Source organism: Ornithorhynchus anatinus, chromosome 4 (assembly GCF_004115215.2).
Source record: "Ornithorhynchus anatinus isolate Pmale09 chromosome 4, mOrnAna1.pri.v4, whole genome shotgun sequence".
Lineage (NCBI taxonomy): Eukaryota > Metazoa > Chordata > Mammalia > Monotremata > Ornithorhynchidae > Ornithorhynchus > Ornithorhynchus anatinus.
Window position 1 is genome coordinate 13,498,946 of NC_041731.1, and position 22,888 is coordinate 13,521,833.

At 41.9% G+C, this 22,888-nt stretch overlaps 1 protein-coding gene across 3 annotated transcripts in view; it reads left to right on the forward strand.

The window, feature by feature from the left end:
* Positions 1–22,385, forward strand: part of CUL1 (cullin 1) — a 77,053-nt gene extending 54,668 nt beyond the window's left edge. For all 3 annotated transcript variants that reach the window (XM_029062617.2, XM_029062618.2, XM_029062620.2), the window contains exons 9-22: positions 2,531–2,661; positions 5,952–6,059; positions 6,137–6,243; positions 8,336–8,384; positions 10,186–10,317; positions 12,364–12,481; positions 13,995–14,071; positions 14,938–15,069; positions 16,930–17,022; positions 17,491–17,538; positions 17,618–17,700; positions 18,839–18,944; positions 20,641–20,754; positions 21,832–22,385. In XM_029062617.2, coding sequence (XP_028918450.1) covers positions 2,531–2,661; positions 5,952–6,059; positions 6,137–6,243; positions 8,336–8,384; positions 10,186–10,317; positions 12,364–12,481; positions 13,995–14,071; positions 14,938–15,069; positions 16,930–17,022; positions 17,491–17,538; positions 17,618–17,700; positions 18,839–18,944; positions 20,641–20,754; positions 21,832–21,912 — 1,379 coding nt within the window. In that variant the 3' untranslated portion in view covers positions 21,913–22,385. The remainder of the gene's footprint in view (positions 1–2,530; positions 2,662–5,951; positions 6,060–6,136; positions 6,244–8,335; positions 8,385–10,185; positions 10,318–12,363; positions 12,482–13,994; positions 14,072–14,937; positions 15,070–16,929; positions 17,023–17,490; positions 17,539–17,617; positions 17,701–18,838; positions 18,945–20,640; positions 20,755–21,831) is intronic.
* Positions 22,386–22,888: the final 503 nt, after the last annotated feature.

The window sequence follows — 22,888 nt, forward strand, 5'->3', positions numbered from 1 at the left end:
TCATAGTGACTATCGTTCATCTTTAAATATAAGCAAACGTCCTTGGGCTTTCAGGGACACAACATGAAGTGTAGAGGCAGCAATCAGATGGTCTACTTTATTATACCCTCCTAAGAGTTTACTACAGTGTCCTGCACCAGTTGGCACTCGATGAATACTATTGATTGATTATAATAATGCTGATTTGTTAAGCACTTACTATGTGCCGAACACTATACTAAGTGATTAGTCGGCGATATTGGGACCACCTGCTTACTCACTGGCAGTTTTGTTCTCTTTCCCCACCAGAAGCAGGAGGTAGGCTGAAGAGGAAGTTTCCAGGAAGAGTTGCATGAGGGCTAGGGAGAGACCCGTCCCTGAGGAGCTGCAAAGAAGCTCACCATAGCTTTTCCAGCCAGTTTGTCAAGATCCCTAGGGGGATGGCTAGCAGACCCAAGTTTTCAGAGAAGAGAAAGGAGCACCTGGGAGACTCCTGGGAGCTGCAGGAAAGAGGGGTTTAAGGAGCAAAAACCTACTCACAGTGCTCTGCCTTGAAATTAAAGGAGGTTTTAATGTTCACCACCCATAGAGCTGGGACAATGGAGAGGCATCTAGGAGACTGCTGCTCTCTTGCCTCACTCTCGGCTACTCTTTGGCAGCTCCAGACTTATCTCCATCCGTGGTCATTCAGGCTTCTCCGGGCCAGGTTCCATCGGCCCCTCCAGCCTCTTCTCCCCCCAGCTTTCTCCCTCTAGTTTCCTCCTTGCTATTTCCCGTCGCGTGATGAGACCCTTTGCTTAATGGCTATCTTTGGCTGATCCAAGTTATATTATGATGCACTCTTGTGATTTTTCTGCTTTTGTGAACATTTTATATTTGGTATTCTAATTAGCACTGAGAGGCAGGCTCCTTTTGAAGCAGCATGAGGCAGGGAAGCAGCATGACGTAGTGCGTAGAGCACGGGCCTGGGAGTCAGAAGGTCATGGATTCTATCTATCTCAGCCACTTGTCTTCTGTGTGACCTTAGGCAAGTCACTTCATTTCTCTATGCCCCAGTTACCTCATCTGTAAAATGGGGAATAAGACTGTGAGCCTTATGCGGGACAGAGACTTTATCCACCCTGATTTGCTTTTATCTACCCCAGTACTTAGTACGGTACCTGGCACATAGTAAGCACTTAACAAATACCATTATTATTATTTTGAAGCATAGGTAAGTTGTAATTAGCAAGATACATCAGATGTTGCAGAGGAGAACCAGAACAAACTTCCGTGTGACAAATATGGCAGTAGAGATACCAATTTTCAGCTAACCATTTTCCAGAATGTGTTTCAGAGATAAATATCTTTAGCATGTTCCTATGGTAAAGAGTTTTCTTTTGTTGTTGCTTTTTCACAAGTATCAGAAATCCACAAGTAAAATCATGCCCGGATCAGATCAGTCATCCACCCAGCCTCATATTCTGCCTCTAATATTGTCAGCAGGAAGCTGGTGGAACCCTACAATGTGTTATATGGGCAGGGAACATGGCTGCTAATTCTGTTGTATTATACTGCTCCAAGCGCTTAGTACAATGCTCTGCACATATTAAGTGCTGAGTAAATACCATTGATTAACTGATAGGATTCATTGGTTAGGGTTGTACCACCTAAATCAGGGGTGGTCAGCTATTATTCCAGAGGTACACCCTCATCCCCACTGCAGTTATGTAAATATCCGTAATTTATTTTTAATATCTCCTACCTTAGACTGTGAGCTCCTTCTGGGCAGGAAATGTTTCTTCCACCTCTTTTATTGTACTCCCCCAAGCACTTAGTTCCATGCTCTGCACATAGTAAGCGCTCAGTAAATATCACAGATTAATGAGGGTTGCCCACAGCCTCTTCTACTCCCAACTGTCAAGCGACACATGAGGTTTAACAGGAAGAAGTGCAGACACTTCTGGCTCCAGTAGCTCTTAGGTTTAAGTCTGAATGATCATTTTTGCTGAGCATAGTAGAGGAACAAACTTCATTGATTTTTTGTGGAATTCTCTCACTTTGTTTCTGGTAACTGAATATTACAGATATTGAGCAGGAATGGTATAATGTAAAACAGTAAGCAGCTTTTTCATTTAAATAACCGTGAAAAGGAAGTCTAAAGAAGCATGGGTATGGTTGATCAGTAACTCTCTTCATTAAGTAAATCAGTACTGCATAACACGATTTGCCGGTTGACATCCATTCAAATTAAGGGGCATAGGATTCATTCTTTACTGAGTGCAGATGAAAGACTTAGGTTCCTGTTGGCAGTGTCTTTTGGGCACCTCTTAATAATCTTTCAAAAGGCTGCTTAATTTGAGGTGTCTGCTGTGTTTATAAATAAGCAGAAGTAGCTTTTAAAGTTTTAAATTAAAGATAGGGCCTGAAGTCATGAATATGGGTTGTGTTTTCACTTCTTCAATTAAACTAATTTAGAAGGAAGTTCTCCTTTTCCATCAGTAACAAAAATACACCACTAAGATGAATAAAATGAGCAATAACCTGCTAAAATCGTTTTATTTTCTTTTAGATTTGGGGAGGATGTATAATCTTGTATCTCGAATCCAGGATGGCCTCGGAGAACTGAAAAAGCTGTTGGAAACCCATATTCATAATCAAGGTCTAGCTGCAATTGAAAAATGTGGAGAAGCTGCTTTAAATGTAAGTGATTTTAAGAAGATGGATTGTGTGGGACTGTAATTGACTACTTTGGTGAATCAGTGATTTTATATATTATATTTTTTCATTTATGAATTTCCAGCAGTGATTTTTACTGTGATTTTCCTTGGGACTCATTCACATACTCGGAGTGACCCCAGTGTATTTGTGTAATAGTCATCGCGGGTCCATAGAGGCTGTTCAGATTTAATTATTTTGGGCATGGGTTTAGCCTTAGATTTGTCTTCAACATTTTCCTCTTTCCCACACCTTCATACTCCTCCAGTAAAGCTGAAAGTAGAGAAATGCAAATACTAGGAAAAGGGTGAAGGAGTGAGTTCTTCCTGCCCTCCCTGATATTTCCACTGCCTAAGTGGCTGAGTGTCTGATATAGGTACTTCTTGCCCAGCCACCAAATCCTTGAGTCCCGAAATAAAATTAACTTCTAGGGTTGGGGTGGAAATGTGCAACTTCTCATTAGAAGAAAAATTTCTTGGCTGCCAGTAAGAATGACAGTGAGAGTGGAAAGATATACCACATTTCTTATGATAATAATAACACTAATAATAGTGGTATTTTGTTAAACTCTTACTATGTGCCAGGTACTCTACTAAGTCCTGGCGTAGATAAAATGAGTTAATTGGGCTGGACACAGTCCCTGTCCCACCCAGCGCTCACAAGCTCCATTTTCCAGAGGAGGAAATGATGCCCAGAGAAGTAAAATGACTTACCCAAGGTCACACAGCAGACACATGGCAGAGCTAGGAGTAGAACCCCGGTCCTTCTGACTCCCAGGCCCATGCTTTATCCACTAGCCCATGCTCCTTCCCATATGATAGAGCAATATAACTTCTTAGAATTGAACTTTATGTGGCTGCCCTACAGTTTTGGTTAGAGCACATTCAGTTCTGCCAGAAATTCCCATTTTCACTCTCTGAATGCAGTATGACATGGTATTGGAAGAATTAGTTGGGAACACACACATCCGCTTTCAGACACAGGGTGAGTACTATAAAGTCCACAGCGAAGCAGTGTGGTCTTGTGGTCAGAGCTTAGGCCAGCGTATCAGAAGGATCTGGGTTCTAATGCTGTTCTACCATCTGTTTGCTGTGGGACCTAGGGCAAGTCACTTCACTTCCCTGGGCCACAGTTACCTCATCGGTGAAATGGGGATTAAGACTGTGAGCCCCATGTGGGACTAGGACTGTGTCCAATCTGATTATTTTGTATTTACCCCAGCGCTTATTGCCTGGCACATAGTAAATGCTTAACAAATACCATAAAAAAAATAATGTGAGTTTTCCTTAACCTAGAGTTATGCAAGAATGGATCCCTGGGTTTATGGGAGAACATCAAATTGTTGAGAGTGGCAAAGCCCCAGTCTTAATCATTTGCTTCCGACTTAATTGGAATGAAGCTATTGAGAATCTACAATAAGAAGAACCTGTATATCTTCCTCTAGCCTAAACCAGTGGCTAGCAAAGATTTATCTTTCCCTATTTAGGTCTTTTCAATCTCTAAAGCCAAGCAAAGCAGTCCTCTCAATGAGGGGATGATGTCATTTAGGGTTATTTCAGTAAGATGTGACCCTCTGAAATAACGGACTCATGAATCATCCTTCCTCCAGCAGAGAAAACTAATAAACAATGCTAAAATGCTAAAACCTTAGTCCGGGGTGCATATGAGAGGTATCTAAAAGCTTTAGCATTGCTTTTATCAAATTGAATAGTATTGGTAGAGGGATAAATTAACACATGATGGTAATTCATTTGCTTGTAATGTAGAGGATTTTGGTGACTATATATTCTATTTTTGCTGGAACAGAAATATTGCCTATATTATATTTTATAAAAAGGGGGAGAGACTTTTCTTCTTTGAGGTGAAATCCTAGTGTATTCAGAAAGTTTCAATGATAATGAATACTTTTCATCTACAGACTTAGATCATGATCTTTGTTCTCCAGGTTTGCTTCTGGTCTCTAGCTTCCCTAAGCCCTCTGGTGTCCTTTCATCATGTCCATAGCAGGTGTAGAGATTGGTTTTATCTTTTGAAAAGGATGTCGTTTGAGTAGGAATTTTAAACAGAAATCTCCCATCGATAGGGCCAGTTTCTTTCTGAAGCTTCTGATAGGGCATCCATTCAAACTGATTCTAGGCTACACTATTCTGAACTTTTGAAGTTTGAAAACTATCCAAGTCCTGTTTAGATTTATACTGCACTTCATCTTCCGTAGAGTACTGAAGAGTGATTGATTTTTTTTTTCAAACTATTTCTGCCATTCGTTGTTTATAAATTTCTTGTGTAGAATATTTAGAGAACTTGGACTTAAGGATTTTGAGTATTTTATATGTTGGCCATTACATGGGAGCCAAGGATAGTGAGGAAATCTAATGGTGGGAGAATGAGATCACCCAAGGTCTCCCACGATTCATTCTAGAGGTTAGGAGGGTTCTTTCTGTCTAGAAAGGTGGAACTGGGGACACTTTAGAACATATTTGATCCCATGAGTGTAGTAAAAGCAAACAACTTTCTTGAGTTCAGGTCCAGCCCGTGAAAACTATGCATGGCAAGAACACGAGGTCTGGATGCTTGTTGTTTGTGCAGAGACATTTTAGGAATTTCTAAAAAAAAAAAAAACCTTTTCAAGATTAGTATTTGAACAGTGGAATTTTAATGAATTGAAAGCCACATTTAGTGTGGGGAATACTTAATGCTGTTTCTTTTTGACGTGAAATAAATTTTAAGAATTGCCACCTTTTTCATTTAAAAAAGCATCCTTATGTGAGCGAAAAAGAAATTGATCCACATTTTGTTTAACCATTGCTAATGAATTTCTAAGTGAGAAAGATTGTGTGTTTTTCCCATAGAGTATGACCCTTCTAAGTTGATACCTATTTCTTCAAAATGTTACACAATTTGGAGCAGCTAATATTGAACAAAAATGTTGGATAATCTGAATATGGCTAATTTGAAGCCCTTTTTGTCCCTCCCCTTTTGTTTCGAAGAACTAATGTTTTCTTAGAACAATAATCAGATTGCTTGTTCTCGATTTAATATAGGCACTGTGTTTTGAGCAAGACAGATATTTGGAAGAGGAAGAGATTTATAATAGATGGAAATTATTTCCTCTGTGTTTCATTTAATGAGCCTCCCAAATTTTGTTTTAACTTACTTGCTAGTGGTTTGTAAAAGGATAATGGAACTCTTTGAAGAACTGTTTAAGGGCCCTAAAACAATTGAACTGCTTTGGTATGAAGTAACTAACTTTTGTTTCTGTTTTTTCCCCCCCGAAGGACCCAAAAATGTATGTACAGACAGTGTTGGATGTTCATAAGAAATATAATGCACTAGTGATGTCAGCTTTCAACAACGATGCTGGCTTTGTAGCTGCACTTGATAAAGTAAGTACGTTAATGTTGGACCTCTCCTTATGTGTCTACTTAGAAGGTTTTTCAAACTTTTCATATATTCTTCACAGGCTTGTGGACGCTTTATAAATAACAACGCAGTGACAAAAATGGCCCAGTCGTCCAGTAAATCCCCCGAGCTGCTGGCCCGGTATTGTGATTCCTTGCTCAAGAAAAGGTACCAAGTGGATTATATATTTAATCTTTATTTCAAAGTTTTAAATGCTCCAAGTTTGATTAAAGTCTAATTTACCATTTGTGTCATCAAAAAATAACCGATTTCAGGGGTGGTTTTTATTCAAATTTTCACATACAAAAAATGGGGTGAAATTACTTTGCATGATGCCTAATTAAGTGACATACACGTAGTTTGCCTATGTCTTCCAGTGCTGCTTCACACTGTATCCAATTAGACACTCACTGTTGGGAGAACAGTCCCCAACTCTCCACCACCAGCAGTCTCTGTGAAGATGGGTGGATGAATGGAGTGTACCTTATACTATGTTCCAGACTTTTCTTGTACCTGGTGGTTTCTCTAATCAACTCTCATCATCACCGTCATCATTGCAGTATTTGTGAAGCACCTACCATGTGCCAAGAACTGCACTAAGCGCTGGGGTAGACACAGGTTCACTAGGTTGGACACAGTCTGTGTCCCACATGGGGATCACAATCTAAGTCTTTTGCTTTCTTTTCAACACTCCTTAATTTAATTTGTGTTCTGGTTTGCAAATATTCTAAACCTCATATTCCAGCATGGTAACCTCTTGTTTTTGTGGAGGGAGACAGTTTAGTCAATGAGAAAGACTATGTCTCTGAACAATCCCAAATCAAAAGCTCACAGAAAGAGGTGCTAAATCTACTATATTTTGGAAAGAGCATCTTCTGGGCAGAGACAGTCAAATTGTGGAATTGGGCAATCTCTTATAGACTGTGAGCCCGTTGTTAGGTAGGGATTGTCTCTATCTGTTGCCAAATTGTACTTTTCAAATGCTTAGTACAGTGCTCTGCATGCCATAAGCACTCAATAAATACAATTGAGTGGAATTGAACCTCGGGACTTCCTAAGCCTGCCATCAGACATGAATGCCTTTTAGCCATCACCCTCCCACCAAGTGAGAAGAACCATTATGCTTTTGTTATTAGTACTTATGTCCCTACTAGGATGGATAGTGATATGGAACTTGACACCCATGGTGGCCCACTTTGCCTCACAGGCTGCCGAAGCCAGGCCTTTTAAATTCCATTTTCAAATCTCTTTGCCCTGTTGGACAGTGTTCAGACTAAATAGCTCTTTGTAGCTCTCCCGCTCTGCACTGAAAGCTCGCTGTGGGCAGGGAATGTATCTACCAACTCTGATGTATTGCATTTGCCCAACCACTTAGTACAGGGCTCTGCAGAGAGTAAAGTGCTCAATAAATACCACTGATTGATTTATAGCAAATCATTGAGTTTTTTGTTGATGAAATTGCTACCTCTGGGTCACTTGCTGTTCACTTATATGTTGCTGGTAGGTTCCTTACTGATACCACTTCTGTGGGATCAAAATGCTTCTTGAAAGCCCCTTCATTCTCCAGGAGTCTGACATTACGCTGTCTTGGGTGTCACTTTGTAATGTGCAAGTTTGGACTGTATTGTGCTTGTGTGTTATGCGTTGTGTATCAGATCAGCACTGGGCTTCATGCCTAGAAGTAGTAATATGATCATCCTTCACTCTTTGCTATAATGCAGTGCTACATATTGTCATTGTTTATATTTGGGGGCATCTAAATTGCTTTTCCCTTAGTTAGTCAGTATAAAATAGTGTTGCTATTTATAAGCTGATGTTTGGCAAACTCCCTAAGCAGGGTAGACCTTAGACACCTAGCTCTCTGACCCCAAATGTTCCAATTATTTTTCTCCACATTTCAGAATTGCTGCCTACAAGTAAGGATCAGTTCATCAGATATTAGTACGATTGATATTTCTACCCTGCATCTATCTCAATTTTTCAGTGTGCGCTTATCACAGGGCAGACTCTTGAAGACAGCAAATGGCAACCTTGATTGTATTTAATAAATTATCCCTCGTGAGCATGTAATATGATATTGTTTGGATATTTGAAAGGTTTCTACCCTCTCGATAACTGAATGAACTGTTGCTGGGATCTCTGAAAGATGTAGTTGGGGTACTTTTCAATTTTTTTCCTGCTGTTTTAATCTTTGAAATCTTGTAAGCATTACCCTATAGGTATTTAATTTATAAATCAAACTGTTCTCTTTGGATTTCAGCTCAAAGAACCCAGAGGAAGCAGAGCTAGAAGATACGCTCAATCAAGTGGTAAGGTGCTATAGTAATCTCTGTGCTTTCTCAGGCCAATGCTCCTCTCCCACTTCTCCACTCATTGCTTTCCTAATTGCAATATTTATTTTTTTTGGAGGGAAGGGCAAAGCAGAACAATAATTAATAATTATGATATCTGTTAAGCTCTTACTATGTGTGAAATTGTTTTTGACTGCAAGCACAAGCACAGTGGTTCAGGGGTCAGTGGTTGCAGGGCTGGTTTTAAATATCCTGGAGCAATTCTCCAATTTTCCCATGCTTTGTGGAAAAAATAGTGACTCATACTCCCTAGCTGAAGGGACAGTGTGGGAGAGGACCTGGGTAATAATGCCAATTTCCTACAGCAGAATGAAGAAGCAAATTGATTTGCTGTTATACAGATGCGTGTGCACATCTATATGTATCACAGACACGTGCCAATAAGTACCATTCCTGGCATTATCATAGGATAGAGAAAGGACTGTAAGTTATTTAATATTATCATTGGGAAGTATTTGTTCTTCCCCCAAATCTGCACAACTCAACTCTTCTTAGTATTGAGCCTCAGTCAGCATAACTGTATCTTCCTGAAACATTGATTACAGCTTTCACTCTAAAATACTGAAGTAAAAATGCTTTTTGTTTGCATTTTAAAAACCTGAATTATGAGGTCTTCAGAAATAGAACACTCTCCAAGATCACCAGTAACTTCCTTCTCACCAAATCTAATAGCTTTCTGTTGTATCCTAATCCCTCTTGACTTCTCAGTGGGGTTTGACATTGTGGACCCTTCCATTATCCTGGAAATCCTATCTAATCTTGGTATTTCTGTTGGCTTTCCTCTGGCTTCTCTGGTTTCTCTTTTGCAGGCTCTTTCCCTGATTTCCCTAGTCAAATCTACAGAATCTTATCTGCCTCCAGGGCTTCAGCTGCTTCCTCTGTGTCATCAGCCCCAATCTCTGGTGCTTTTCAATCTTCTTTGTGCAGTTGCCTGTAAGACAGCTCCACAGAGCTTCTTACTAACACTTTAGCAGTAGTAATAGGGTTTATTAGGCACTTACTGGGTGCAGAGAGCACTGAATTGAGCACCAGGAAAGGATACACAGTTGCGAATTAGACTGACTCTGACCCTCAAGGAACCCACAATCTAATACCTTAAACTCAGTATAATTTAAATTGAACTCATCTGCCCTCCCATATCCTCTTCTCCACCTAACTTTATCATCACAGTTGACCCCACCACTACCATTATTCTCGTCTCCTAGATGTGTTTCAAATCTCACATTCAGTCTGTTGCTAAAGCCTGTCAGTTTACATTTATAACGTTTCCCAGATCCACTCCTTCCTGTCATGCAAACAGTCATTGACCCTGACCCAAGTGCTCCTCCTAGCCTGGCCAGATTACGGAATATCAGCCCCCTCACTGATCTCTCCTTTCTTCTGGCTTCACCCCTGTCCAGTCTACACTTGATTCTGTTACCCAGATCTAACGTAATTCCTCATGTCGCTTCTCTCCTCAAATGCCTTGAGTGGTTTCCTTTTCATCTGCATATCAAACAGAAACTTCTGAGCACCAGTTTTGAGGCACTCCATTAGCTGTCTTCCCTTTACCCATCCACTCCGCTTTAATAATAACAACAATAATAATTGTAGTATTGAAGTGCTTACCACATGCCAGGCACTGTACTTGGCAGTGAGGTGAATACAAGCAAATCATTTTGGATACAGTGTCACTGTCCCACATGGGGCTTAATCCCAATGTGTGTATGTGTGTTTGTATGTTATATATCTCATGTTTTCTAATATTTGTTTTTGGCAGATGGTTGTCTTCAAGTACATTGAAGATAAAGACGTATTTCAAAAGTTCTATGCCAAAATGTTGGCAAAGAGACTTGTACACCAAAACAGCGCGAGTGATGATGCAGAGGCGAGCATGATCTCCAAACTGAAGGTTAGCTCTTCCCTCTTCCTACTGAATGCTTTATTTGCACTTGGCAAAAAAAACCCAACCCTCATGGAAGTTTTTAATGCCTGACAAGCAATCAATGGTTAATAATTAAGATCTTATAAAATCTCAAATTCAAGTTGCTTTCCTGTTCTTTATGGTGTAGTGAGGTGGATTGTTTACAGAGGATTTTACAAGTGAGGAAAGTGAGGCAAAGAAAAGTGAAGTGATTTGCCTACTGTTGCCCAGTTAATGATGAAGCCCAAAGCTTCACCCCAGGTCTTCTGACTACAGTCACACTCGTGTTTCCACTAGACTGTTATTTTGCTAGCAGAGCTCATTTTATAAATTGTTTTCAAAACAGTGTATTTGTTCTGGATATTTTTTAAAAAAGAGTTTCATCTTTATTGAAAACCCTTGGACCGTGCCAAATTGCAACGTATGGTCAGCAGATCTTTTTCCGAAGGGATCGCAGTCACTTTCTAGATGATACTTAATCCTGAACGGGGATTCCTCATTTGTACTTTGCAAAACTAGAAGGGGCTTCAGGAAACAGGGATTCACATCCCACATTGTTAAATATTCCCTGCCCAAATTTAGAGTGATTTCCTTATGCTCAGACTTTGGCTTAGAGAGGAACATTCTAGTAGAAACTTCTGCACGTTGCACTGTGGTATGGGCAGGAAATGTCTGTTTATTGTTGTATTGTACTCTCCCAAACACTTAGTAGAGTGCTCAGTAAATTCGATTGAATGAATGTATGAATGAATGAGAGCCTTAAGTGGCCTAATGTAGCTTCCTACCTCCTCTACACTTTATCACACTGTACAGTTTCCTCAGCCAACAGCTCATGCCCCTGGGCCTCCCAGGGCTCCTTGAACCCTTTTATGGGACTCAGGACCTCTGGGGAGACAAGTTTAAACTTGGAGGGCCTGCCTCATCCACTCTGTCACTCACTGGTCCCTCAGAACTCAGGGCCAGCCAGCATTAACAACAACAATAATAATAATAATGTTGGTATTTGTTAAGTGCTTACTATGTGCCGAGCACTGTTCTAAGCACTGGGGTAGACACAGGGGAATCAGGTTGTCCCACATGGGGCATACAGTCTTAATCCCCATTTTACAGATGAGGACTGAGGCACCGAGAAGTTAAGTGACTTGCCCAAAGTCACACAGCTGACGAGTGGCCGAGCCGGGATTTGAACCCTTGACCTCTGATTCCAAAGCCCGTGCTCTTTCCACTGAGCCACGCTGCTTCTCTAGGTGTGAACACCCCAGGCCAGGGCTGCTAGACCCTCCTGCAGTCAATCAGGTTTGTCACTTAGCCTTCAGCCAAAGGATTGCCTTGGGTACCAGCTGATCATAGCAGTGTCACTTGATTTTACTACAAAAAGCACTTGTTAATGTTCTTAATTGGGTCCACAAAAAGAGTGCTAAGTGAAAGAGCCCTAAATGAAATATAGCTTCCCTTACGTATACCATATTAGCATGTTCCCAAGGCCCAAAAACTTAATGCAAAGAGTATAAATATCTATTTTCTAAAAACCAACATAATTAACTCAATCCTGTTTACTGAGTGCTTACTGTGTACTGAGCATTGTACTAAGTGCTTGGAAGATTGCAGAATAACAGGGTTGGTAGGTGTGTTCCCTGCCCACAATGAGACTACAGTATATGTTCTTAAACTCTAAATAAAGGCCATTCATTGGTTGTGCTTTTGAATTTTAGTCAGTTGCCCCAATGAGTGTTCAAATAAGATCATTATAATCAGGGACTGCTGTATTTGACAGTCCAGTTTAGAATGGAGTTTTAGACTTTGTTGTTGTTGTTGTTGTTGCTTAAACATATTCCTTTAGATAAAAATTTTGACCCAAGTATTTGAGTGTACAATAAAATGTTGCCACCTTCACCAGTAATTTTCTCAGCGAAATATAATTTGGTTTTACAAAAGTGATTTCCAAAAAGACTTTTTTGTACTTTAGAAATCTTTTATGTTTGTTCTATGTGTGCAGAATTACATTATTCATAAGCTGTTCTCTGTTAATTTCAGCAAGCCTGTGGTTTTGAATACACTTCCAAGCTACAGCGAATGTTTCAAGACATTGGTGTAAGCAAAGATTTAAATGAACAGTTCAAAAAACACCTGACCAATTCTGAACCATTAGATTGTAAGTATTGTGTCATTCTGTAAGCCTCTTTTAAAGACCCAGGAAAGTTCAGTCATCTTTGTTCTAGGTAATTAGGCAGTTGTCACAATTTAGGGCAGTGAGTATTTTATTGTCAGACTGATTAAAATAACTTTTCAGAGAAATAATTTCTTAATATGTGAACAGTAAGTGTAGTATTTCAGCTGTATTATTTCAGCTCACATATTGAATAACAACGGCCATATGTTCAAAAGACTCATCTCCCTCAGAGGACAGAAAGCAAAAGAAAAGAAAATTGCCTCATACCAAAAATGATCAGGAACCAAGTTGGGGCTCTCTTTTCCCTACTGAGTAAAATTCAGGGTGAAAAGCAGTCTGTCTTTTTTAATGGTATTTGTTAAGCGCTTACTATGTGCCAGGCATTGTACTAAGTGCTAGGATGGGAACAAACACATCAGGTTGGACAGAGTCCCTGTCCTACATGAGGCTCACAGTCTTAATCCCCATTTTACAGATGAGCCACAGAGAAGTGACCTGACTTGCCCAAGATCACACAGCAGATGAGTGGCACAGCTGAGATTAGAACCCAGGGCCTTCTGACTCCCAGGCCTGAGCTCTATCCATTAGGCCTTGCTGCGTCCTAGCACTTTCTAGCACCAGAGTAGTGGCAGTGAGAGCCGAGGAATATGGCGAGGGGGGACTGGGGTCGGGGGAAGTCTGCCTTCTAGGGCTCCATACTGACCCAGCCAATCTCACCAGAGATAGGAGATGAAGAGTGGGGATTGGGAGGGTTGTCAGGGAAGGACATTTGAGCCAACCTCGAGGCAGGAGCTCAAGCACTCAACTTTGGATCTCTGAGGGGATTTTTCCTTTTCTTGTTTTAAGAAAAGTCAGGGAAAAGGCATCTATTCTCCCATGTTCAGTAGGCTTTCAATTTGACAATTTTTCCATCCCAAGTATGTGTTAACTGCAAATGATGAAACTGTCCTTGTAACTCATGAGTAATGGCTGCTACATCTGCTAGATCTTAGCTGTAAGCGTTAGGTTAAAGTGATGCATAATAAAACCATTTTTCAACTTTTCCATTGTTCAAAGTTGTCCCAGAGTTCTGTTAGGCAAAACTTTTTATGGCTGGTCCCATTTGGATGTGCCTTGGAGGTGAGTGGACTTTTACAGGCCCAAAAGGGATGCAGGTTAAACCATAAATGATCGTAGTATAGTTTGACAAAATTCAAAAATGAAGTTGGAGCGTGAGTAGTAGTAGTGAAGTGTCAGGGGTTGGAAATTTGGAATGTTCTTTTATAGAGAAAAATATATTTCTGCCCCCTTTGTTTTTACATTTCCTTTTCTGACCACTTGAGTATTTAGATTAAACAATAGTGGTGAACCAGAAAGAGGATGTTGATTTCCTAACTTGCCATTAATGTAGCATCGTATTATTATGTAGCCCAAACCTAAACTCGCGATATAGAATTTTAATTTCTGAAACCAGCTATCTTATGTAATTTCCTTAACTCTATGAATTCTTTTTTAGTGGATTTTAGTATACAAGTCCTGAGTTCTGGATCTTGGCCCTTTCAACAGTCGTGTACATTTGCCCTGCCTTCAGAGGTAAAGGTTCTTTTACATCTTTAAATACCACTGAGTGATTGATTGATCTTGTTTTTTAGTTAAACATGATAACTACCACATTGTTGATCCTCAGTGGATTTTTCATCCCATCATTCCAGTGCTTAAAGCTCCTCCCTGGTAATTAACTAGGCCCTTTGGGAGGGGCCTGAAATCTTTCAGACGACCAGAGGATTGTTTGTGCCACTGTTACATAGATTGTGTATACATCATGGCAATGGACTAAATTGGTCTTCCGGGTTTGGGAAGGAGATAGTATTCCACCCAAAGGAAGTAATTTTGACTATCCAAAAGAATCTGGCTTATTTTAGGTTTCCTCCCTCCCCGCCCAGTGGTACTTGTTAAGCGCTTACTATGTGCTATGTGCTTACTGTACTAAGTGTTGGGATAGGTTCAGGATAATCAGGTTGGACACAGTCCCCGTCCCACATGGGGCTCACAGTCAAAATCGGAGGGATGAGAATGTAGGCCCCCTTTTTCAGATGAGGTAACGAGCACAGAGAAGATAAGCGAGTTGCCCAAGGTCACCCAGCAGACAAGTGGAGGAGCCTGGATTTGAACACAGGTCCTCTGCCACCCAGGCCTGTGCTCTTTCCACCAGGTGGTGCTGCTTCATTTTAATCAAATGAAAATATTGCTATTTCAAGCCATCTGGTAACTGACAATCTCCACAAGTTGCTCTTAAAAGTTGTTGGAAGCCTCCTCTTCTCTCCCCTACCACCCCCTTCCAGTCTCAGATTCATCACTGGGAATCTCCCCTACTAGAGAGTAGCCATACAAGAGTGATCAAAATGCCGTTTCTAAAATGTGATGTTTACTTGTCTTTTTTGTGGTTTGTTATTACACAGCTGGAACGTAGTTATCAGCGATTTACAGCTTTTTATGCTAGTCGCCACAGTGGAAGAAAATTGACTTGGTTATATCAACTCTCCAAAGGGGAATTGGTAACCAACTGTTTCAAAAACAGATACACCTTGCAGGTAAGAATGAAAAAAAATTGGAAGATTTTTATAATTTTATGTTGGGACAAGAATGCTAATGAGATGGAATGTGCCCCTCAGCCTCCCCCCCCCCCCCCCCCCAGCTAAACCAGCTTATTCTTTATAATTATTTACATAAATCCTTGTGTAAAAATGCCATAGTCCTCTTTAACATTAAAGAAAGCATTCCTGGGGGCTCTCACACAAATAAAAACTTTGTTTCAAGCATCAAGGAAGTTTGAACTGGGTTTCATGAAGATTTGTTTTTTGAAAGCCTGCTAATTAATTTGTAGCTTTGAACTGATGTTTTGTGTTCAAAGCATTAATGCTGAGAATCCTATTTGTGAAGTGCTGGTTGGGAGTATCAGGTGAAAAAGACTGATAAGTGAGGAGAAAGCTCATGAGAAGGAAGGAGAGCTGGTGAAATGTCTGACAAATAGAAATTATTACTATTATAATTATATTGGACATTGGGGTAGATATAGGATAAGCATTTGGGAGAGTACTAGACAACAGAGTTATCAACAGCCACCCGAGGGTATCAAAATCTCACCCCTACTTTAAGACATCCTTCGAAAAAGGCAGAAGGCATCCTGATTAATGTTCTTTGGACCAGTAGCCACAGTGACCTTGTCTAATTAGGGGCCAGGCACAAGCCTACTTGCCTGAAGCAGATGCCTCCTTTCCATTCGAAGAGGGCTAACAGTGTTAACACAGTAGTGGTCAGGCTGACTTGCTCTCTGTGCCGGTGGCCGAGAAAGAAAATACCTTGGTGATTCAACATTGTGTAGGAGAGCATTATGACCTGGCACTCGTTGTTGCCAGGGGCTCAGACTTTCCAGGACAAAAACAAGGGATTGTTAGCCATCAACATGATGACAGCAAGGATATAAATGTGTATATGAACCTGGTTCTTGTACCAACTCACTAGAAAAACATATTAGCTGTTTATGTAGTCCTCACCTGGGGAAAGGGAGTGGAAGAGCCCACACATGGAAAAGTAAAGAGTTGAAAGTTGATGGGAATTAGGGTTAGGTAAAATGGGGAGTGAGACTGGAAGAACAGTGCTTTGCACATAGTAAGCGCTTAACAAATGCCATTAAAAAAAAAAGTCCCAAGCGGGACAGGGACTGTGTCCAACCTGATTTGCTTGTATCCACCCCAGTGCTTAGTACAGTGCCTGATGCACAGTAAGTGCTAAACAAATATCACAATTATTGTTATTATTTTTAACTTAGCACAGTCTTTAACACATAGTAAGCACTTAGTAAATACTGTCACCATGATGGTCAGGCAGTGGGAGCAGGTACAGGAGACCCCTAGGAAAATTTCCAAGAGCCACATGGAAGGCGAGGCACCTATTTGGCTGGACAACCTTTAAGCTCTTTGTGGGAAGGGAATGTGTCTGTTTATTGTTTTATTGTACTCTCCCAAGTGCTTAGTACAGTGCTGTGCATACAGTACTCAGTAAATACAATTGAATGAACAAGACATACTGAACAATGAGCCTCATTTTCAAGTTGTGATAAAAGCACCTGAAGCTTCATGACTGGTTAAAGTCATAGGTTACGGGAAAATATTTTCAAAAATACCCTATGAAAAGATGGAAATAGAGATAATGAGGGAGAATTGTATGTCAGTGAAAAAGCTACAACAACCAGTGAAGAATTGCATTTGGCCTGCCATTTTAAATAGATTTAAATCTCTTGGCTTTGTTTCTAACCCTCTTACCCTTCTTTCCTATAAGCCAGCCCTCCTGTACTCATAGGATACATGCAGGAATTCTTTGAACTCACAATTAAATAGTTTTCATCTTTTCATTTGTCCTCCATTTGCTTTCTTTTTGGTGCCATCATCAAGGCGTCTACATTCCAGATGGCAATTCTACTGCAATACAACACAGAAGATGCCTACACTGTTCAGCAGCTGACGGACAGCACTCAAATCAAAATGGTATTGTCATTCTTCATGCATCGGGGTCACCACTCTGTTGGGGAAGCAGTCGGGGATCATGTCAGGTTTAGGGAGAGCTGGGAAGGGGTGTGATGGAAAGCCGTAGAATTCTCGAAATCAGCGTCTGACTTGGTGGGGGTGATAATTTATGGCTCTAGAATGCAATTATCCTCTTATAACTTTTTAGATTTTCCCAAAAGTTCTAGAAAGCTCTCAATAGTTTAGGTGGACTCACCCTTTGAGTGGTTTGGCTTTCGCCAAAGTGGCTCACTTTTCCCATAGTTTGAAGGGCTTGAGGATTTATGGGGCAGTAGCACTATTAACAAGAATGTAGCAGTGTAATCCCTGCTCACCCTTTCCCCTTTTGATCACTCAAAAGTCTAATGTGTCTTTCTAATGACGTTTGGTTTTCTATGGGGTCCAAAGGTAAAATGCAGTCAGCTAACACATCTTCCCTTGTAATTGTAGGATATTTTAGCACAAGTTCTACAGATTTTGTTGAAGTCCAAGCTATTGGTAAGTTTTTTTTATATATTTGTAGTTTCTCAGATGAAACAATTTTGTGGAATTTGTAGTAATTGCGGTTTTCTTACAGGTTTTGGAAGATGAAAATGCAAACGTTGATGAGATGGAATTGAAACCGGATACCTTAATAAAATTATATCTTGGCTATAAAAAGTAAGGAAAATTAGATATCAGTAGGTATGACACAGTGCTGTTAATTGTCTCAAACTGCACCGTAGTTGCAGAATTTAAGGTCGAATTGTTCAGAATTCCATATACTCAGTGTCCAAACATCAGCCTATCAATTCAGCTACTTGATCCACCAAGCCTGCACACAAAAGAAATCGATTTTCCTGGGCCTAATGGGCTAGATACACTGCCTGCTGTATGCCCAGTGTTTCCTTAGCGAGGCAGCTATCCTGCTCTCCTCTTCTCAGGGCAGAGTGGGACAAACCAGGTTCGAGGCCAGGAAGAAGGGGCAAGGAATAGGAAGAGTAGCCACCTCGGGACAGTCATGGCACAGTCCTGGCCTGACTCACTTTGAGTCTTGTGGCAGCGGTTATGGCTACTCTTTTACCCACCCTCAACCCTGTAACTTTTATAACAATGATGATGATAAACCGTGGTCTATTTGAGCACTTACTAGGTGCCAAGCACTATACAAAGCACTGGGGTAGATACAAGACAATCAGGGTGAACACAGTCCCTGTCCCACATGGGGAACACAGGCTAGAAAGAAGGGAGAACAGGTATTGAATCTCCATTTGACAGATGAGGAAACTGAAGCACAGAGAAGTTAAGTGACTTGTCCTAGGACACACAGAGGGACAGGTAAATTCGGCTGTGTAGATCTGGAACAAATCTGGTTCCAATCTGGAACAAAATGTCAGCACTAGAAGGTACCGAGTTAGACCTAGTTCCGAGGACATAAAGGAGAATAAATTAAAATCTCAAGGGCAGGAAGAGCCACCATTTTATTTGGAGGTCTGTCTGCATGGAGGAGGCTGTGGTGAGCTGTGGCTGGTCCAGTGATTTGTTGACTAGATCTTTCAAATATTTGAAGCAATAAGTGAGATGGTTTTTTATTTTCAGAATCACGAGATGATTGAGTTGGATGTTCAAATGCAGACCGTTTGTTGCTTCCTCACATTTTGCAATCTGTGACCTTTCCTTGTTCAGTAGGCTAAGTCTTCTTGAAATACTAAAAGCTTCTCTATTTAAAAATTGAAATCAGGGGATTCATTATCTTTCTCAAGTTTTGATCCCTGAATTGAGGCTAATGGTATTCTGCTTGATTTTCTTTCCTTGATAGCAAAAAATTGAGGGTGAACATTAACGTGCCAATGAAGACGGAACAGAAGCAGGAGCAAGAAACCACCCACAAGAATATAGAGGAAGACCGGAAACTATTGATTCAGGTGACTTCTAGTAACCAGATTGAGTCCCTTGTGGGTGGCTCATCTTTGGACACTAAGTTTCTCCAGGCTAATGTCTAGCTAATATATGGGTCAGTGGGGTCAGATGAGGACCTTATGGGGGGCCAGGGTTACCAGATGGATAAGGGTGCCCTCTTCCTTCTCCTGCCACGTGGGGAGAGCAGAGGCCTAGTGGAAAGAGCATGGGCCTGGGAGCCGGAGGACGTGGGTTTGAATTTCGGCTCTACCGCCTACCTGCTGCGTGATCTTGGGCAAGTCACTAAACTTATATGCCTCTGCTGCCTCATCTGCAGAGTGGGGAATTATTACCTGTCCTCCGTCCTACTTAAATCGTGAGCCCCAATGCCTATTGCAATGCTTGGCTTTAGTAAGGGCTTAGCAAATTTATAATTATTATTACTACTACTATAATAATGACAATTATTATTATTGTTATGTGCCCCAACACTGCTTCAGGATCAGTTTGTTAAAAAGCATGAGGAACACATATTCACGCACCTCTCTACCACTCCTGGTTTTTATACCAGAGAAAGGATAGGGTGTGTGTGTCATTCCTCCCCACCCCACTGAAAACTATATTTTAATATTTGCCAAGGAGTCAGGGGTGTCCAGGAGATGAGGGGGCGACCCACAGATACAACTGCGGAAGATCAAATTCATCAGGAGCGAGGCCTTGGAGTTCAGATTACTTAGGGAAATTACTTTAGGGGAAATTCAGAAGCAAGATTCATTCATTCAATCAGTCGTCTATATTGAGCGTTTCCTGTGTGCAGAGCACTGTACTAAGCGCTTGGAAAGTACAATTCGGCAACAGAGACAATCCCTACCCAACAATGGGCTCACATCCGGGATTAGCCCTCTTGCCTGCTTCCTGATAGAGATCCTTCTTTCTTCTCTTCCTCCTCTCTACCCCTTCTTTCCCGCCTTCCCTGTCCACAAAGGGTTGGTTTTCCCGGGAGTGTGATAAAATTTATATCATCGTGGCCACTAGATGGCTATTGCACATGCCAGTTGATATATTGCCCTTCTTTCTGATGTGTCCATTATCAAGGGGATTTAACATAGTTCGCATATGTACACGTATATGTGTGTGTGTGTGTATATATGCATATATAGATGTATACGGATATACCTTCTCTTGAAATACATTCCAGAGTTGGAGTTTCATGTATTCGTATTTCAGACGATTGTTTAAGTGAACATTTGGAGAGTTGGTAGCGGAGCTCTCGCTGCATTAAATCTGGGGAGGCATGGCAGTCACTCTGTGATGGTGAAGAGAGGATAGGAGCCAGCAATTAGTGCCTGGGTGACGGTGGTTGGGGCAGTTTTGTTTTGACAAGAGGGGGCCGGGTGAAACTGAAGTGACCCGAAAGTGGAACACGTCATCGGGCTTGAGGAACAAATCTGGGTTTGGCAGCCAGCCTACATGTGGAGTCTCCTAGCGCAAAAGATGCAGGCTCCGCCTTGGAGGAGCAGTTGAGTTGGGGATCCGCAGCAGCCCACGGTGAGGCCGATGTCTGTCGCTCACCATCCAGGCGAGCCCCTGCGTGCCCCAGCCCACGAGAGCTCTCCTTTGAAGAAGGGGAAGCCCAGTCGCCTCACAAGGCCGACTATTCTCCTTGGCAGATGACTAATTGGTGATGACAACGATCATTTTTTTCCCCCTTTGGCTGTTCAGGCTGCTATCGTGCGGATCATGAAAATGCGGAAGGTTTTAAAACACCAGCAATTGCTTGGAGAAGTGCTAACCCAACTGTCCTCGAGATTCAAACCACGGGTCCCAGTAATTAAGGTATAAAGAGGAGCGGTAGACGCGATCCCGGTTTAATTTAAGAGAAACCAAACCAAGTGAAAAGGTCTCGGTGAGGGTTTCCGCTGTTGTGGGGGAGCTGTGTCCCGATAGACCTCGGGGAGCTCTTTGATTTGTGGAGTTGAAGTTTGTACTAAGCAGAAATGGCCTCTTCCTCTTTTCCAAATAGCTTTGGGAGTTTCCCATGCTGTAGTTGTCTCAGTGGTCATTGTGGGGATATACGACAGATTTAGGCTTTTCAGACTTGTCTGCTGTGTGACCTTGGGTGAGTCACTTCCTTCTCTGTATCTTAGTTCCCTCATTTGTAAACTGGGGGTGAAGACAGTGGACCGTGGACTGTCCAAACTGATTATCTGGTATTTACCCTAACACTTAATAGAGTGTCTGGCACATAGTAATTGCTTAACAAATACCATTAAAAAGACCCCCAACCTGGGAATGGAAAAGGGGCATCTCCCAGGATGCCTCTCCAGAAAATCAGGTCCAGAGCATGATGAGCCCAGGTTTTCCAAGGTCTGCCCCAGGGTGGAATAAACAGAATCCCATAGCCTCCCCTAAGACACCCTACCGGGGGCTTCTCAAATCCTCTCCTGGAGCACATGGGCAGCCGACTTTGTCTCCAAGTCCTGGGATGCTTCTGCCTGTCATTCCCCAGAATGGCCTGGGCCCAGCAGGGCTGTAACATTCCCCCTCTGACAGACACCTCGGAAGAAATTGCCAGGCTCCCTGAGGAGCCCCCCCCCCCCCAAGGAGAGAGCCCTGTTGAAGAGGAAGTCTTGAGGGAAAGCTACCTGGGATAGAGGATGGAGTGGGTAGGTGCTGTGAGGTTCAAAGGGTTGGGGAGGGGTCTGAGATGTTAGTCCTTGGACCGAGGGAGTCCACAGTGGGACAGCGATGGAAAGATGGAGGAGAGACGTCGTCTGATTCCAAGGAGAAAACAGTAAGGCTGGCTGGGGGTTTACCATTCACATTTTGCGGGGAGGTGCTTTCTTCACTATGTACCCCTTCATTGAGGATGCAATACCAAACCCCTCTCCTTCTCCCCTTCTCAATGGGCAGAAATGCATCGACATCCTGATCGAGAAGGAGTACCTGGAGCGTGTCGACGGGGAAAAGGACACCTACAGCTACTTGGCTTAACCGTTCGGGGCAGTCATCTGACAGTGTGGCGCCCAGCAAACAGTGATGCGACGGCAAGAATGAAATGGACAGAACTTCACAGCAGCCAAGCCGCTGCCACCCGGACTCCCTTTTTAACCTGAGACGTGGACTCCCATCAGCCGGTCTCAAACTTCATCGGAACTGCTCAGGATTGATACATTTCAAGTATGTAAATATGGACACCCACGCCATTTAACCTAATTTAAGAACAGAGAGGAATCAAACCTTCCACACCGAGGGTTGCATGCTACTCAATACTTAAATCAATACATCGGCTAGAAGATAACCCGCTGCCGCCCCGAGACGGTCCTATAAATGTGTCGGCAGCACGTGGAGAAGAGAGTCTGGAAAGGCCCCCGTGTAATCTGCTATGAACAACCATTTGTATAGTGTGTTTCATTTTTTAATGCGTGAAAATAAAAAAAAAACAATTAAAAAAGATTTCTGTATAAGTTGCATTGGGTTTTATTGTTTCAGCTTCACCCCTCTCTCTCTTTTTTTCCTCTCTTTCTCTCCGTTAATCAGGGGTTTACAGAAAGTGGAAAGTGCAGTAGTTTGTTCCCACTTGTCTTCTTCTCTTCTGTTGCCTTCCAGCCATGTAAAAAAAGCCAAGTTTTCTGATTGAAAAGGGAAATGTTTAAATTCAGCTTGTCGTGGGCAGGGAATGTGTCTACCAACTCTGCCGTACTTTCCCAAGCACTCAGTATAGTGCACACCGTTAAGTGCATAATAAATGCCACTGATGGATCGATTAATATGTTGGTTAAAGTGATACCGGGTGTGTAATGAGGGTTCGCTGTGCTTTGCAACTTTTGAACATAGAGACGGCTGCAGGTTAGAAGAAGGATGACTTCGTGGGATGGTAGTTCTGGTCGGCCAGGCCGGGATAATCTGACCCAAAGTCAATTCCATCAGAACAATTACCTGGGGACATTTTGAATGCTAGTCTGCTCAA